This window comes from Carcharodon carcharias, chromosome 13 (assembly GCF_017639515.1).
Source record: "Carcharodon carcharias isolate sCarCar2 chromosome 13, sCarCar2.pri, whole genome shotgun sequence".
Classification (NCBI taxonomy): domain Eukaryota; kingdom Metazoa; phylum Chordata; class Chondrichthyes; order Lamniformes; family Lamnidae; genus Carcharodon; species Carcharodon carcharias.
In genome coordinates this window covers 37,811,143-37,828,014 of record NC_054479.1, presented here as the reverse complement: position 1 = coordinate 37,828,014, position 16,872 = coordinate 37,811,143, and the positions used below count along the sequence as shown (strand labels likewise).

The window sequence follows — 16,872 nt, the reverse complement described above, 5'->3', positions numbered from 1 at the left end:
CTCTTTTCCCCCAGTCCATGTCCAAATGCAATATGACCTGGACCTAATATCCAGGCTTGGGCTGACAAGTAACATTCATGCCACACAAATGCCAGGCAATGATCATCTCCAACAAGAGAGAATCTAATCATCACCCTTGACATTCAATGGCATTACCATCACTGATTTCCCCACTATCAACATCCTTGCGGGGGGGTTACCATTGATCAGAAACTGAACTGGACTAGCCATATAAATACCATGGCTACAAGAGCAGGGTCAGAGGCTAGGAATCCTGTGGTGAGTAACCATCTGACCCCCCAAAGCCTATCCACCATCTACAAGGCACAAGTCAGGAGTGGGATGGAATACTCTCCACTTGCCTGGATGAGTGCAACACTCAAGAAACTTGACACCATTCAGGATAAAGCAGCCTGCTCGATTGGCACTGCTTCCACAAATATTCATTCCCTCCTCTGCTGACGCACAGTGATAGCAGTGTGTACCATCTGCAAGATGAACTGCAGAAACTCACCAAGGCTCCTTAGGCAGCACCTTCCAAACCCACAGCCACTACCAAGAGGAAGGTCAAGGGCAGCAGGTACATGGGAACACCACCACCTGGAAGTTCCCCTCCAAGCCACTCACTATCCTGACTTGGAAATATATCACCGTTCCCTCACTGTCACTTGGTCAAAATCCTGGAACTCTCTCCCTAACAGCACTGTGTGTGTACCTACACTACAGGGACTGCAGCGGTTCAAGAAGGCAGCTCACCACCACCTCCTCAAGGGTTATTAGGGATGGGCAATAAATGCTGGCTTAACCAGTGATGCCCACATCCCGAGAATGAATAAAAAAAAAATGTCTTGTGGGACAAAAGTCTGTATGTTGACTGTGTGAATTGAATTATGTTTGTTGCGATTGGGCAGTCACAGCTCCCTTTGTAACGACATGGCTGACAGCACAAAACTCATGCAATTTGAAACTTAATTGACTTTCTCGCTCTTGAAAGTTTAAAGGGTAACTAATGTAGTGAATGTAAAAATTGAAATGCCTCCCCTGAAATGGAGGCAGGGCCAAAGTGATCATATCAAGCTCTGTGAAGATGGATATTGTGCAGTCAGATGCAAATGCTGGATGCCTGAAATGCAGAGAAATTTCTCTTTTGCAGCGCTACCAGTCCTCATCCTTCAAGAGAATTGTCATAAGGGCAGTGTGGGGATGGAGGACAGGGACACCAGGCAGCAGTCATTTGTGCATGTTTAACTGGACCAACAAAGGAGCTAAAATGCAAAAATTGCTGCTTAAGGCAACATTGTTTTTCAATTTTGTTATTTTTCTAAATTTCTTCTATCAGGTTAAAACATTTTCTTCAAAAGTAAAACCTCTTATTTTGATTCATTTTCAGCATTCACAATTTGATTATTTAACTAAAGGCCAATTAATGCTGTGAATGTAATTGCTTGTAATAATCTTTATATCTTAAAGAAAACATCATATGCAGTAATTTTAATTAGGTCAGCTTTTTAAGTGTGTTGCCTTGTAGTTTTCCGATGAATACTTCCAACACAAAAGCACTTCCAATGACAAATTAGCAATATTGCATTGAATTTATTTCCTTGATGATTTGCAAAGAATTCTTTGTTGATGATGTGAAGATTGATTACTATTTGAGCTTTTAAACTTTCTAAGTGTCTGCTTTTTGATAGAGAACTAAAAGGTTTAAAGAAGTGTTTAATATTTGCAGGTTCAAAAAGCAATGCTTTAAGTTCATTTCCACAAGAGTAGGTCTGTGGAACGATTTATATCATGGATTAAATGTCAGGTTTGAAAAGCTACAGTTTTAACCATTGCTCGAACCTCCTTTACACCAAGCGTCTACTACAATTTAAGCTATGACTTTTCATATCTGACATTTAATCTGTGGGTATATATCACTGTAGATACCTATTATTCTTCAATTAAAGGAATAGTTGGACTAATACTAAAGAAATGCCTTAAAATTAGGCTCTCTGACTATTGGCGTCTGTTGAATTACCTTTTCCACTTTTTATTGGAAGTGAAATTTAATATAAATGGTTGGCTGGCGCTGCCATTAAATGCCAGATAAAACAATTTCAAACAAGCGCGTTAAGAGTTCATATGCTAATGTTGAAAAAGCCTCATGTTAGGCATTGGTATTTTCTGTATTTAATCTTCTCAGCTACTGCAGTGTAGAAAATAATAAAATGCCTCGAAATCAACTCGGGGAAAATGATGATGGAATAGACTGAAAAGACTGATGCAACAATTAGTACTATCCAAAATGTCATGAGATTTCTTCTGAGACTGATGCATACCTGCAGCAGACAAGCCTAACATAGAGCCTTGTATTCATTTTCACAAAACTGATTAACTCATGAAAGGATAAAGCAAATTAAATATTTAGAAGAGCTGCTTTAATATTCATTTTGAAATTGTTTTCTGACATATGTCGCATGGCTATACGTTTTACAAGGCCTCAAAAATATTAAACAACTGTTGGCTGCACTACTTTTATAGTGGAATAATATATTTCCTTAAAGGGTATGAAAACTGTTTGGGATATAATTGAAGAATAAAATAATGCTGAAACATTATACATGGTATTGCACAACGTGGGGCAGAATTTTCTGTGCCTGCTGGCATTGGGCGTGCTTGGTGGTATTGGCTGACAATATGGCAAGAAGGCCAGAAATCGGTTTCAAGGCATCATCTGCATTTTGATTATCTCTTGTACTTCACTTCGATAATTATCACCTAACTATTCTTAAAAACCTTTGGGAGGTTTGAAACAACTTTCTTTAAAAAAAAAAATACTTTGCATGACTGAAGAAAGCATTATTATTTGCACCTGAAATATCACCGTGTTTCCCACCATCGGACGTTAGGTACCTCATTGTCATGCATCTGCATTTCATTATAAGGCCAGCTGTGTTTGGGAGAGGAAGATGTACCGGGGTGGGAGAGGAAGGCTTATGATCGACTGGGAGAGGAAGAGTTGTAAGGATGGGATGGGGTGAGGTTGGGAGGGGAGGGAACAAAGTTGTCAGGATGGGGTGAGTTTGGCAAGGGGGAGCAAAGGTGTTGGGGTGGGGGGGGGAAAGGTTGGGAGGGAATATGGGTGGAGGAGAGGGTCACAGGAGAAGACAGCAACTGGGGAAGTAGGTGTAAGGGAAGGGAGTGCGGAGAGAGGAGGAAGGGCATGCGGACAGGGGACGGAGTCCAGAGGAGGGGTGGAGGAAGGATGCGGAGAGGGGAGGGATTCCAGGTGGAGGAAGGAGTCGGGAAGCAGTAAGGCAGGCAGGAATGAAGCTGGCTGGAGGAGTCAGGAAGGTGGAAGGACTAAGCGTGGGTGGAGTCTATTTGGGGGGGGGGGGGCGTGGGGGGAGGACCAAGGGTGGGGGAAGGGGTTTGGATTGGGGGGGTGGTGGTGTTGTCCAGGTGAACGTGCAAGGGAGGGAGGGCTCTGATGAGTCCATGATTGTCTCCTGAGGAGTGAACTGAGGGTGGGAGTGGTATGAGGGAATGGCGAGAATGACCGAGGGCAGAGAGAGGCAGTAGAGTTGGGAGGGTGAGGGTTCGAAAACAGTGGTAGAAGGGACGGTAAGGGTGGTTGGGGACTTGGAGACAGGCATGGATCCTAGGGGTGGGAAGGAGGAGGTCGGGGAGGTGAATGTGGATGGGGGCGGGATTTTCGGGAAGGAAGGGAACATGCACGTTCACCTGAACATCCCTGAAGGAAAAGGGTTGTGGCTGGCAGGTCACGGAGGGGAGGTGGGAGGTGATGTCAGGGGGGTCAACAGTGATGGGGGAAAGGAAGCGGGTGACTGGGGGAGGGGAAAAGACGGGCGAGCACACAAAAAACCGAATCAAGGTCATGCTGTCTAAACTGAAAGTGAAATGAGAGTCATGGTGGGTGAGACCAGGTGCTGCATGGGAGCGTGATCATTGGGTGGGCGGAGATGCAGGTCAGCTCAGATGGACAACAAAGTGAACTCCAGCAGGCAGCATTGAAAATACTCAGGATATTGAGGTGAGTGTGATATGGGAAGGATCCGTGTGCGTGGGAGAGTGCTTGCATGAGGCTCCAAAAGGCCCTGCCCCACACACACACACACACACACACACACACACACACACACACACACACACACACACACACACACACACTTCTCCCTCCAGAATCAATCATTGGCCGGCTGCTCCCTCTGCAATGACAGAGGACGAGGTTGAGGGGCTCACAGGGAAAGGGGACTCAGAGGGAGCGGACAGCCTTTGAGATTCCCGAGTGGATGATCCAGGGGTGTTGCTCCTGTTCTCTTTGGGTGCCCGAGAGCCCTGGCCTGACTCCTTGATGGGAAAGACAAACGTGGAGGGATGTCGGGGTGCCCCACTTCCCCCTCATGTTGCAACTGCTGGAACTCACCCATGGCTCCCACGTTGGAGTAGAGGTCTGCACACATCTCCATGTTCTGCTGGACCAGGGTCTACATGGCGTCCGCCATCCTTCCCATGGAGACCTCCATGTGAGCACATGTGGGCATCTCTTCATCAGAGAGCAGGCGGATGCACTCCTCCAACTCACGTGCCACTCTGCTGAGGGCTTGCAACAGTTCTGTATGATTTCCCATACTTTCTGCTGACTCTCCAGGATGAGTTGGATGGCCAAACCCAGAGGCTTGTAATCTGACTCCGACCTCACAGATGCCTCTTCCTCAGCAGCCCTGAGTGCTGGGGAGCTTGGCCGAACCTGCTTCCTCCTGCTACAGACATGCGTCTGTGCGGTGATCACCAGATTGTGAACCCGAGCCTGCTCTAGACCTAGGTCCCATCGAGATGTGTGTCTCTGCCTCGGTGGAGGGTGTGGTTAGAGCTGTGATGGATCGTGCAGGCTGCTTATTTCCAGCTCTTCAATGGGGAAGGTGTCCTCTTGGTGGAGATGAGTGTCAATGTATAAGTGATCACACAGTATGGCAATCACCTTGTTAAAAGACAATTGCTAGTTAGGCAGGGCATTGATTATTCCATCTAAACAAAATAAAAAGATACAGCTGGAACACTGTGTGGAAGCTGCTAGGGAGTCAGTAACATTGAGGTGCTGTGTTGAAAATAAACTAGCTTGAACCAAAAGATCAGCCTGGATTAATTCTTCCACTACAACCACTTATTGTGAGTAACATGGTAGCAGAGGATGAACTTTAAGCTTTGGTGATTGGTTGCTGTGTATGAAGTTTTTTTGTCTCAATCCTCTGAAGGAAAAGAAGTGTACTGTTGCTGACAACTTAAGTTATGGAATGGTGGCAGGACAGTGCAAAATCGCCAGCTTTGACTATCCACCAATTTTTTCTGAGTCTGAACCATATCAGCAATGGAAGGCTGAAGTTGAGATGTGGACACGAGTTACTTCCATACCCCAAAAGAAGCAACGTACGATGTTGGCGTTATCATTACCAGCCAAAATTAAGATAAGGAGCAAGGTATTTTCACAGTGGAAAGTTGGTGATTTGGATCATAAAGGGGGATTGGAGGTTCTGTTACAGTTTTTGGATAAGTTTTACTAAAAGGATGTGTTATTGGAAGCACATGAAGCTTGGACAACTTTGATAGGATTAGGAAATCAGATGATCAGTCCATGGAAGAATATATCATGGATTTTGATAAATGGTACAGAAGACTACAGCGATTTGAACTTCAAATTCTGGAATCAGTATTGGCATTTAAATTACTGGACTGTGCTCGCATTTCCCGCGTTAATAGTCTTTTAGTACTAATAGTGGTTCAGTTCCGGGGGAAAAAATCTCTCCTAGATCAAATGGCTGCTGCCCTAAAAAAAAAAAATTTCTGGGGAGACAGTCGTTCCCAGCCACTTTCTTACCAAATATGAACAACTATACCGTGAAACAAAGGATAAGCGATTCCATGGTGGCTGAATTTTGAGGTCGTCCAAATATTAGATAAGGATTCCAATACAAAGACGGGGTTAATGACAGGAGGTCTGAAAATGGTTGTAACCCTAGCCAGTTTGAGAGCCGGGACAAAAACATGTCTGGGATGATGACCATAGGCGTTTAGACCCAAAAAACGCATGGAAAATGGCTAATTGGTGTTTTCGACATGATTCCCAGTATCATTATGTGATGAACTGCCTATAGTGAAGGAATCGCGTTTTTGAAGTGTCTCACGGGACAGATTCATCTGAAACGGAAAATAATTGAAAATGGCGACTGCCATGATGGAATTGTATTGGCCACTGAAAGTTTGAACCCAGTGATGAGTATCTTGATGGTAGATTCCTTCAACTGTGCAGTTCTGGACAGTGGTTGGACTTCTCCGGTGTGTGGCATGGACTGACTTAACTGCTATCTGGGGGTTCTCGATGAGGCAGAAGATCAAAGAGTATGAAAGCTCTACTTGTTTCAGGTTCGGAGATGATTCATGAACATCCTCCAAACGGGTCGTCCTCCCTTGTAAGATAGCAGGGATTAGTCTGTTTATCAGTACTGATGTGGTTTCTAGTGAAGTACTGCTATTGTTAAGTCTATCTTCAATGAAGAAGGCTCAGATGACGCTAGATATGAAGAATGATGGAGCATTCATGTTCAGAAAAGACGTGGATCTACATTTTACTTGGTCAAGCCATTACTGCCTGCCACTAAGGAAGCCAGAGATTTCTTATCAAGAAGTTTGAAGATTTGTTAACTGGGCATAAGAATTTGGTGAACAAAAGAGGATAATTTGGAAGTCACATAGACAGTTTGCACATCTGGTGCCATAGAAAATGAAGACTCTATTTCGAGATGCTGGAGTGGTTGGTAAAGGATATGATGACCTTGTTGAACAAATCGCTGCTCAGTGTGAAATTTTTCTTAAATATTGCAAGACACCACTGCGTCCTGTTGTGAGCTGCCACTAGCCAGGGAGTTTAAGTGTGGCAATGGACTTAAAAGTTTGGACAAGGATAGGGGTGTTTTTTTTTTACTACACTTCATAGATGTGACAACCAGATTTAGTCTAACCACTGCATTTCATGGTAAAGACAAAAGGACCATTGTCGATCGGGTCATGGAGGAATGGATAGGAACAGGATTAGGAGCACCAATGAAGTTTTTGACACACTGATGGGGAATTCGCCAATGAGGAAATTTGAGATATGTGCGAAAATGTAAACATCATAGTTATGAACACTGCACCTGAAAGCCTGTTTAGTAATGGTCTTTGTGAAAGAAACCATGTAGTAATAGACGACATGTTACATAAAACATTGGCTGATCAACCAGATTGTAAATTGCAAACAGCACTGGCATGGGCAGTGGGCGCAAATAGTTGGGGTACGGTCCATACCAGTTGGTTTACTGAAGAAATCAGAAGTTGACTTCGCTGTTATCAGATGCTCTTCTGCTCCACATTAACCCCACTTTTTCTGCTCATCTGATCGCTTTGCATACAGGCAGAAAAGCTTTCATTAAAGCTGAGGTTTCGGAGAAAATTTGTGAGCCCTACGGCACCGCATAAGACCATCAGGAATACAGTTTAGACAAGGAGACATGGTATGTTACAAAAGGGATGGAAAGAGTGGAAAGGACCTGGCAAGGTGACAAAGGATGATGGAAAAATAGTAATTGTGCAGTACGGAATGTTTGAGTACATTCTTCAAGGTTGATTGGTACTGACTATACCTTTTACGGGTTTTGAATAGGACATGGAAAGCGAGGAGGCACCATGCACTTACACAGATATGCAGATATTACACAGATATTACACACGTACGCACACACGCTATGAGGAGCAGACGCTGGCAGGTACAGGGTCGACTGACTATGAACAAAGTAACACTGAGGTACCGAATAATGCTGTTCGTCCAAAGGTGCAATTACCCAAAGTAGGAACAAAGGTAACATGCCAGAAGGGACCAGTGTGTTGAGGGATACCACCATCATAGGGAGAACAGGAAAGGCCACTGGTAAATACAAACATTGGTTAAATGTGCAGGATGAAGGACAGGAGACAAGACCCATGGATTGGCAAACTGAGGTAAAGATGTGGAAACCTAGAAAGTGCAGTATGAGTTCTGATGGTGGACCAGAAAGTGGTTGTGACCCTAGAAAAAAAATAATGGACTTGCGAAAGGGGTGTTCTGCTCGCATGGGAGAAAGATCATTTAGTAGTCTAGAATGGGAGAGGAATGAGTAGAGGCCAGTAGCTTAACAAGAACGAGGACTAGTGAGTAGGCTAGGAATCTCAATAGAAGTAGAAGTCCTTATGATCGAGAGATTTTAGTAGCTGCTAATAAATTGGAAAAATAAGCTGATAAAGGAAGCCAAACTGAAAGAGTTAGAAAGTTGGGGTATATTCTGAAATACCTGACAGAGGATAGCCAGCTTTATCTCACAGATGGATCTGTACAGAAAATGTACTCCCAGACATATAAGGCTAAAGCGAGACTAGTAGCCTGAAGCTTTGAAGAAAGTCTCGGGAATCAGCATGTCAGGGTGGACTCGCCTACTGTGAAGAAAGTGAGTTTGAAGATTGTTTTTAAGCAATTTTGGCATCCTATTCATGAGAGTGCAAATTGTTGATATAAAGGCTGCGTTTTTGCAGCGGGAGAAGTTTCAAAGGGAAGGCTTTTTGAAACCAGCCACAGAAGAAGATGTAGAAGGAAAGCTGTGGAAATTGAACAAGTGAATGATGTGTCAAGAGTGTGGTATTTTTCCGTGAGGTCTGTCCTCTTGAAAACAGGTTGCATTCAGTTAAAGACGGACCCCACGATGTTCTACTGGCACCACAAGGAGAAACTAGCTGGAATCTTTATCAAGCATGTTAATGACCTCCTTTGGGGAGGCTCTGTAGAATTTGAGAAATGGGTAATCGTGAAGATAAAGGGGGAATTCAAGGTCGGAAGTCAGGCTTCAAGGGCCTTTAAATGCATAGGTTTAAACATTAAGCAGAACAAGTTAGGAGTGACACTGAATCAACAATCTTATCTAGAAAATGTTAATCAGATCCCGATATGTTGAGAAGTTTGATTGGGCAGTTGAACTGGTTGTGCACTCAGACTAGAGCTGATGCTAGTTATGATGTGTTGGAGATGAGTACTATGATAAAACATGCTACAGTTGAGGAAGTTCTGAGAGCAAATAAAACACCAAAAAAATTAAATTCAGAGAGATGTGCGCTTAAGTTTCCATCCTTGCGTGAACCAAAGGATATGAGGTTGATCATTTTTAGCGATGCTTCACATGCCAATCTTCCAGATGGCATGGACTTATCATATTCTTGGTGGGAAAGAGTGATAAATGTTGTCTGCTGGCGTGGGAGACCAAGAAAATAAAAAGGGTAGTGAAAAGCACCTTAGCAGCTGAAACATTGGCATTAGTAGAAGTGATAGATATGAGGATTTACTCATCAAATATACCGACAAAAATATTATATAAGGGACAATGTGAGAAATGTTTGTCCATAGATTGTTATGTTGATAACCGGTCTCTGGGATAATGTTCATTCAACGAAAAGTGCCGCTGAAGAAAAAGCTAAGAATAGAACCTAGTCAGCATAAAATAAATGTTAGAGAGAAGAGAGATCTCTAAGATACAATGGGTTGACACAAGTCCCCAAGTATCAGACTGTTTTACAAAAAGAAGTGTTTGCTCTAAGAAATTAATAAATGTATTGGAAGAGGGGTGTCTTGTGTTATAATGATGAAATGGAAAAAAAAACTTTTTGTTTTATAATTGTTTATATATGTTTGGTAAAGGAAATGCAGGATCTATAGATCTGGAAATACATGACATTATTTCCTTCTGTCTGTTTCAAAAAGAATGTTCTTCAATTTTTTTTCAAAGGGGTAATCTGTCGATGTATAAGTAATCACACAGCATGGCAATTGCTAGTTAAACAGGTGATGGGCATTGATTATCCCATCTAAACAGAATAAACATTTATAGTTGGAATGCTTTGTATGGGAGCTACTTGGAAGTCAGTAGCACTGAGGAGCTGTCTTGAAAATAAACCAGCTTGAACCAAACGATCAGCCTGGATTAATTCTTCCACTATAGCCACTTATTGTGAAGACCTGGAAGGAACTGAGGGACTGGCTGGCTCAGGCTGTCGGACACTTGGCAGCACTCCCTGTGATGAACCAAAGTAGAGTTAATTAGTGCGTGTCAGGAGAGCCAAAAGCAGGAGAGAGAGCCCTCGTATTTACATTGAGAGAGGGATGATGTGGTGCAGGATTCTCAAGGGGGTGTTTGCTGCCGACCTCACCGTCACCGCAGGCGTGGTCCACGTCCTCACCAGTCAGTGCGATGGCACGCTCCTCAAAATGAATGAGGGGCCTAATGTGGGTCACTCCACCCCTGGTCTGGGAGCTCCCCTTGCTGATATGAGCAGGCTTAGAACCATAGAAAAGCTAGGGTGCAAAAAGAGGCCATTCAGCCCATCATGTCTGTGCTGGCCAAAAAGAGAAAAAAAGAAACTAGCTGCTCATTGTAATCCCACTTTCCAGCACCTGGTCCGTAACCTTGCAGGTCACCTGCACTTCAGATGCAGATCCAGCTACCTTTTTTAAAATGAGTTGAGCGGTTTCAGCCTCAACCACCGACTTAGGCAGTGAATTCCCGATGCCCACCACCCTCTGGGTGAAAAAGTTTTTCCTCATGTCCCCTCTAATCCTTCTACCAATCACCTTAAATATATATCCCTGGTAATTGATCCTTCAGCTAGGGGAAACCAGTGTTTCCTGTCTACCCTGTCTAGGCCCTCCTAATTTTTGGTGTACAAAATTATGTCACCCCTTAGCCTCCCCTATTCTCAGGAAAATAACCCTAGCCTATCCAATCTCTCCTCATAGCTGCAATTTTCAAGCCCTGGCAACATTCTTATAAATCTCCTCTGCAATCTCTCCAGAGCAATTTTGTCCTTCCTGTAATGTGGTGACCAGAACTGTACACAGATTTTCAGCTATGGCCTATACAGTTCCATCATTACATCCCTGCATTTGTAATTGATACCTCGCCCAATAAAGGAAAGCATTCCATGTGCTTTCTTGACCACTTTGTCCACCTGTTCTACCACTTTCAAGGGCCTGTGGACATTCACTCTAAAGTCTCTCACTTCCTCAACTCTTCTCAATAACTTCCTGTTTATTATGTATTCCCTTACTTTGTTTGCCCTCCCCAAATACATTACCTCACACTTCCCTGGATTGAATTCCGTTTGCCACTTTTCCATCCACTCAACCAAACCATTGACATAATTCTGGAGTCAACAGCTATCCTCTTCACTATCAGCTACATGGCCAATTTTTGTGTCATCTGCAAATTTACCAATCAGGCCTGCCACATTTAAATTAAATCATTAATATATACAACAGAGTATGGGCCCCAACACTGAGCCCTGTGGAACACCACTGGAAACCATTTTCCATTAGCAAAAACACCCATCGACCATTACCTTTGTTTCCTGTCACTGAGTCAATTTTGGATCAAACCTGCCACCTTCCCCTGTATCCCATGAGATCTCACTTTCTGACCAGTCTGCCATGTGGAACCATGTTAAATGCCTTACTTACATTCATGTAGACAACATCCACTGCACTATCCCCATCAATTTTCCTTGTTACTTCCTCAAAAAGTTCTATTTAGTTAGTAAGACCTGATCTTCCCTTAACATCCTGATCTTCCCCTAACAAAATCATGCTGATTATCCCTGATCAACCCGTGCCTTTCTAAGTAACAGGTTATCTCGTCTCTTGGAATTATTTCCCCACCACTGAAGTCAGACTGACCGGCCTATAATTTTCTGGCCTATCCCTCACACTCTTTTTAAATAATGGTACAAAGTTTGCAGACCTCCAACCCTCTGGGCCCTCTCCTGTACCTAGTGAGGATCAGAAAATGATCCTCAGAGCATCTGTTACTTCCTCCCTGTATCCCAGCCTGGGATACAATCCATCTGGCCTTGGTGATTTATCCACCTTCAAGGATGCCAGTCCCTCCAGTACTTACTCTCACTGTGCTTATTGTATCTAATATTTCACACTCCCTCTTTAAGTAGAATGTCTGCATCATCCTGCTCCTTCGTGAAAACAGAGACATACTTACTGAGAACCCTACCCACATCGTCTGCATCAACCCACAGGTTACCATGTACATCTCTGATAGGCCCTACCTTTTCCCTAATTACTCTCTTTCTCTTAATGTACTGGTAAAACATCTTAGGATTTGCTTTGATTTTTACTTGCCAATATTTTTTCATATCCTCTCTTTGCTTCCCTAATTTCATTTTTACTTCACCCCTGTACTTTCTATACTCCTCTAGGCTCTCTACAGTATTACATCTTTTGTGACTGTCATTAGCTTTCTTTTTCTGCTTTATGTATGTTTGTATGCCTGTATGTTTCTGGATAACCAGGGGGGCTCTAGATTTGGCAGTGCCACCCTTTTTCTTTGTGGGAACATGACTACACTGTGCCTGTAGAATCTCGTGTTTCAATGCCTCCCACTGATTTGACAGTTTTTCCATCTAATAGTTGTATCCACTCCACTCTCACCAGCTCACCTCTCGGGTTTGTAAAATCTATCTTTTCCCCCCCCCCCAGTTTAGAAATTTTACTCCTGTACTATGTTTGTCCTTTCCCATAATGATGCTATATCTAACTATATTATGGTCACCATCTCCAAAATGGTCCCCCACTGCTACTTCATCCACTAGCTTCATTTCCTAAGACTAAGTCTCTTGCGTGGAAACAGGATGGAGAGAGTGTGAGCAATGACACATGGTACTGTGTGGAATGTTTGTGTGGTGAGCAGAGCTATGGACAGGATGAGGACGCGAGCTTGAGAGGGTATGTGCCTGACGGAGATGTGAGGGTGTGTGTGTGTGAGTTAGTGGTGTTGTTCCTTGAGATGTGAGATCCCTGTGGATGTGTGGTGGGTTTGTGAGAGTTGAGAGTGATGAGAAGAGTCAGTTACTCTGTGGAATGGATGAGACCATTCATCTTGTAGTGGCTGTCCACTTTTGCGGAGCATTGGCGCTGACCACCGCTGCCACCGCCTCCCGCGCTGGATTGGTGATGCAGCTGGCCATCCTGTAGCCAAAGTGGAGGTAGAGGACATCATATGGGGCCTCCATGACGTTCAAAAGGTGCACAAGGGACACGTCACTGATGCTGGAGGCGGGGTGCTGCAGTCTTTTTGCCTTTCAGGCCACCCTGTCTTCCATGCAGCTGTCCTGGGCAGGAAGCACAAAGGTGTGTGCGCGGCTCCACTTTAAATGCGGCCCCTGGCGTGATGAAACGGTGAGGTGATGGCATGGCGGCCAAATGAGAGCCCGCCTGCCATGTAAACAGCATGTTTCCTGGAAATGTATAATTAACGTGGCGGGTTTGGGACTCTACGGCGTGAGAAGCCGCCATTGCGGCCAGCGGGTAAAACGTCGCTTTACCCACCCTGCTATCACACTTCATGCAAATCTGGGATGATTCATTTTATCGTGTAGTTCAGATATTTTACTGGGGAAAAAATGACTTTGGAGGCTTTTACAGTCTAATCATAATTCAGAGTGTTAAAAAGACCTGCAAATGGTCTTCCAGAAAATTGCATGACTTACATATAGGTATCTGGAAGAGCAAAGCCATTGTCTTCAGTTCCTGCCACAAGCCCTGTTCTCTGGCTACTGGCTCCATCCCCATCCTTAGCAACTGCCTCAGGCTTAACCAGACAGCTTGTAACTTTGGTGACATATTTGACCCCAAATTGAGCTTCCAACGATATATCTGCATCATCTCTAAAGCCACCTATTTTCATCTTTGTAAATTCACCTGACTTTGTCCCTGCCTCAGCTAAGCTGCTACTGAAATCCTCTTCAATGGTTTTGTTATCTCTGGACTTGACTTTTCCAATGCACTCTTGACTCACCTCCCACATTCCACCCTCTGCAAACTCAGTCATTCAAAACTCTGCTACCCATGTCCTAACTTGCACAAAGTCCCATTTACCCATTGCCTCCTGTGCTGGCCAACAATAGCTTCTGGTTCAGCAACATATCAGTTTTAAAATCCCTTCCTTGCTTATCAAAACCTTCCATGGCCTTGGCTCTCCCCATCTGTGTAATCTCCTCCACCCCCACAACCCTCCAACCCTCTGAAATATCTGCGCTCATCCAATTCTAGCGTCCTGCGCATCATCAGTTTTAATTGTTCCATCTTTGGTGGTCATGTCTTCAGTTGCTGAGGTCCTCAGCTCTGGAATTCCCTCTCTAAACCTCTCCACCCCTCACTTCTCTCCTTTAAGACACTCCTTAAAACTTAGATAAAAACAAAAAAACTGCGGATGCTGGAAATCCAAAACAAAAACAGAATTACCTGGAAAAACTCAGCAGGTCTGGCAGCATCCTTAAAACTTGCCTTGTCGGCTAAGCTTTTATTCATATCCTAATACGTGGCTGTGTCAAATTTACTTTGATATTGCTCCAATGGATTTGGGTGTGTTTTACTAAGTTAAAGGCAATACATAGAGAGAAGTTAGTGTTCTTAAACCAGATGTGCCAAAGATAAATAATTAAGCAATTTTTTTTGAAGGATTTAAGTAACATCTAACTTAAAGTAAATTGTAGAAAAATTTACTTACGTAAATTAGGAAAATTGATGAAGTCAGTTCAAGAAAGGGGTTGATAAATTTATTAACCAATGTTCACAACATTTTGGAGTATTGCTGTTACATTCCTGAGGCACTCAAGAAAGGGAGGTCTTTCTCCCTTCAACAAATTAGGTGAACTGTTACACCAATTCTTAATTTATTTGCAATTTTGATAATGCAAGAAAAAAATACATTTATGTCGTGCCTTTCAAGGTCTCAGGTCTCTAGATTGGACGTTAAACATGCAGCCTTCCTTCTGCCTTGGTGTTGAGAGGTATCCCACTGAGGCACAGCTGACACCCAAGTATAGAATTACCTACTAATTATATTCTGGTTGCTCCATGTGTATGATCTTAAAGTGTTTAAAACTACAAATGCAAATAAATCATGTACATCTATGATGCAACAATATACATTATGAATTTACTATTTATATATGCTAAACTCTTACTTTCTATGAAGCTACAGTATATAGACAATGTTGCATGTTTTATTCAAGGTTTCCCATTACAGCCCAGACACAGCCACATTTTATGATCCTTGAGTAAATCTCAAACACCAAGCCATTAGTTCTTTGTGATCAACTGACAAATGTTTTGACCCAAACTGGTGGTTGATGTGATTTGAATCAATTGTATGTTTGGTAAAATATGTTTATCCTTTACGTTTGGCCAATGGGAAGTCCTGCTTGGCTGTTGGATATGGCTTGTGGGTCCTAGATTTTAATGTGTGAGCAATTGAGGATGTCGATCTTAAAAGGCAAAGCATTTCTTTCCATAGAGAACATGTTGCAGGTGATTAGGAAAACCTCTCTTACTATGGAGGCGGTTCTATAAAATGATTTATGTTCATTTTTAAGGTGTTCACTCTTGGACATGCACAATCTATAGCAACCATAAGGGACAGCTATCATTGTCAATCTGTTTGGGGGGGGGTGCTGGTGGTGGAGTAGTTTCTAGGAAATTTCTCATTTGTAGCTAAAACCTAGGGTTATGTTACTTTAAGTCTATGCTGTCTCAGTAGCACAGTGTAATTTCAGATTGATTGACATGAGCTTTTTATTTGTTCTTTTTAGGTTTGCCCGATTTGAAGAAGGTAGTGGTAATTCCATATGTACGATCAAAAGAGGCCATTGACCTGTCCAGGATACCAAACAGGTGAAAACTCAGGAATAATGTTTTAATGGAGCATTTGTTGCAATGTCAACTGATATTTCTATGTATTAAAATATGACAACTTCTGCCAGCATTTCTGTAGCATCTTGTGTGTAGCAGATGTCCCACTGTGTTTCACAGAAGGAAATTGGCACTGAGCAGTAGAAGAGTTCAATAAAGGTGTGGTCAAGGAGATGGGTTTTGAGGGGGAAATTTATAGGTGAGGGGAGAGAGAGGGGCAGGTCATGGGAGGAGAGGGGTGGTTGGGTATGTGGGGGAATGGGGAATAGCAAAGACCAGCTGCTTAAATGAAGTTCCAGACAGCAAGGCCAAAATGGCAATAAGTTCTGTCACAAGTGCTGGAACGAAAGGAGGGTTTTATACGGAAGATCAGAATTGGAATTAAGATGCTTCTCAGTTGTTAACTTTGAAACTACATTTTTATAAAACCTGTACTTCACAAAACACATTTATTTAAATCTTAAGCAAAAATAGAAATTGCTGGGAATACAGTGGGATCAGTCAGTATCTAAAAGAGGAACTGGTTAATGCTTACTTAGCGAATGTAAAATTTTTTGCCCCGGGTGAGTATTATTGAGTCTGGAGAATAGAATATCTTTGCTTCATTGCCTAGCATCTATTATTATGCAGTGATGGATCAAATATAACATGGGTTAGTTGCAAGGTAGAAGGTAATGGTCACTGATATTGTTCTGTGCACGAAACCAAACTGCAGAAAAGTACCTACCAGTAGGACCTTATCTATTTTCCCATGTGAGCTATGTAAGACTGTAAGTGGCTGTTATGTTAAAGGTAGTTTGGCACCTTTTTTGCATCCGCTAGGAACTTGATTTATCTAAATTTGGTAATAGTTTGGCTGGCAAAGAAAGGAAGAACTAAAAGAATTTGAAACTATCCGGCACCTTTTCGTGGCTTTGGGACATTCCAAAAGGCTTCACAGCCAATGAATTGTGGTTACTGATGAATAGTAGAGAAATGTGGCAGTTGATTTGTGCACAACAATGAGATGAGTAACTAATTAATGTTGTTGCTTGAGAGTTGAATGTTGGCCAGGACACTGG

At 43.0% G+C, this 16,872-nt stretch overlaps 1 protein-coding gene across 1 annotated transcript in view; it reads left to right on the top strand.

Annotated features, from left to right (window-relative positions):
- The window catches only part of aacs (acetoacetyl-CoA synthetase), a 151,302-nt gene that overhangs the window by 64,411 nt on the left and 70,019 nt on the right, over positions 1-16,872 (top strand). The window contains exon 7 of the mRNA XM_041203593.1: positions 15,712-15,793. Within this exon, the coding sequence (XP_041059527.1) occupies positions 15,712-15,793 (82 nt within the window). The remainder of the gene's footprint in view (positions 1-15,711; positions 15,794-16,872) is intronic.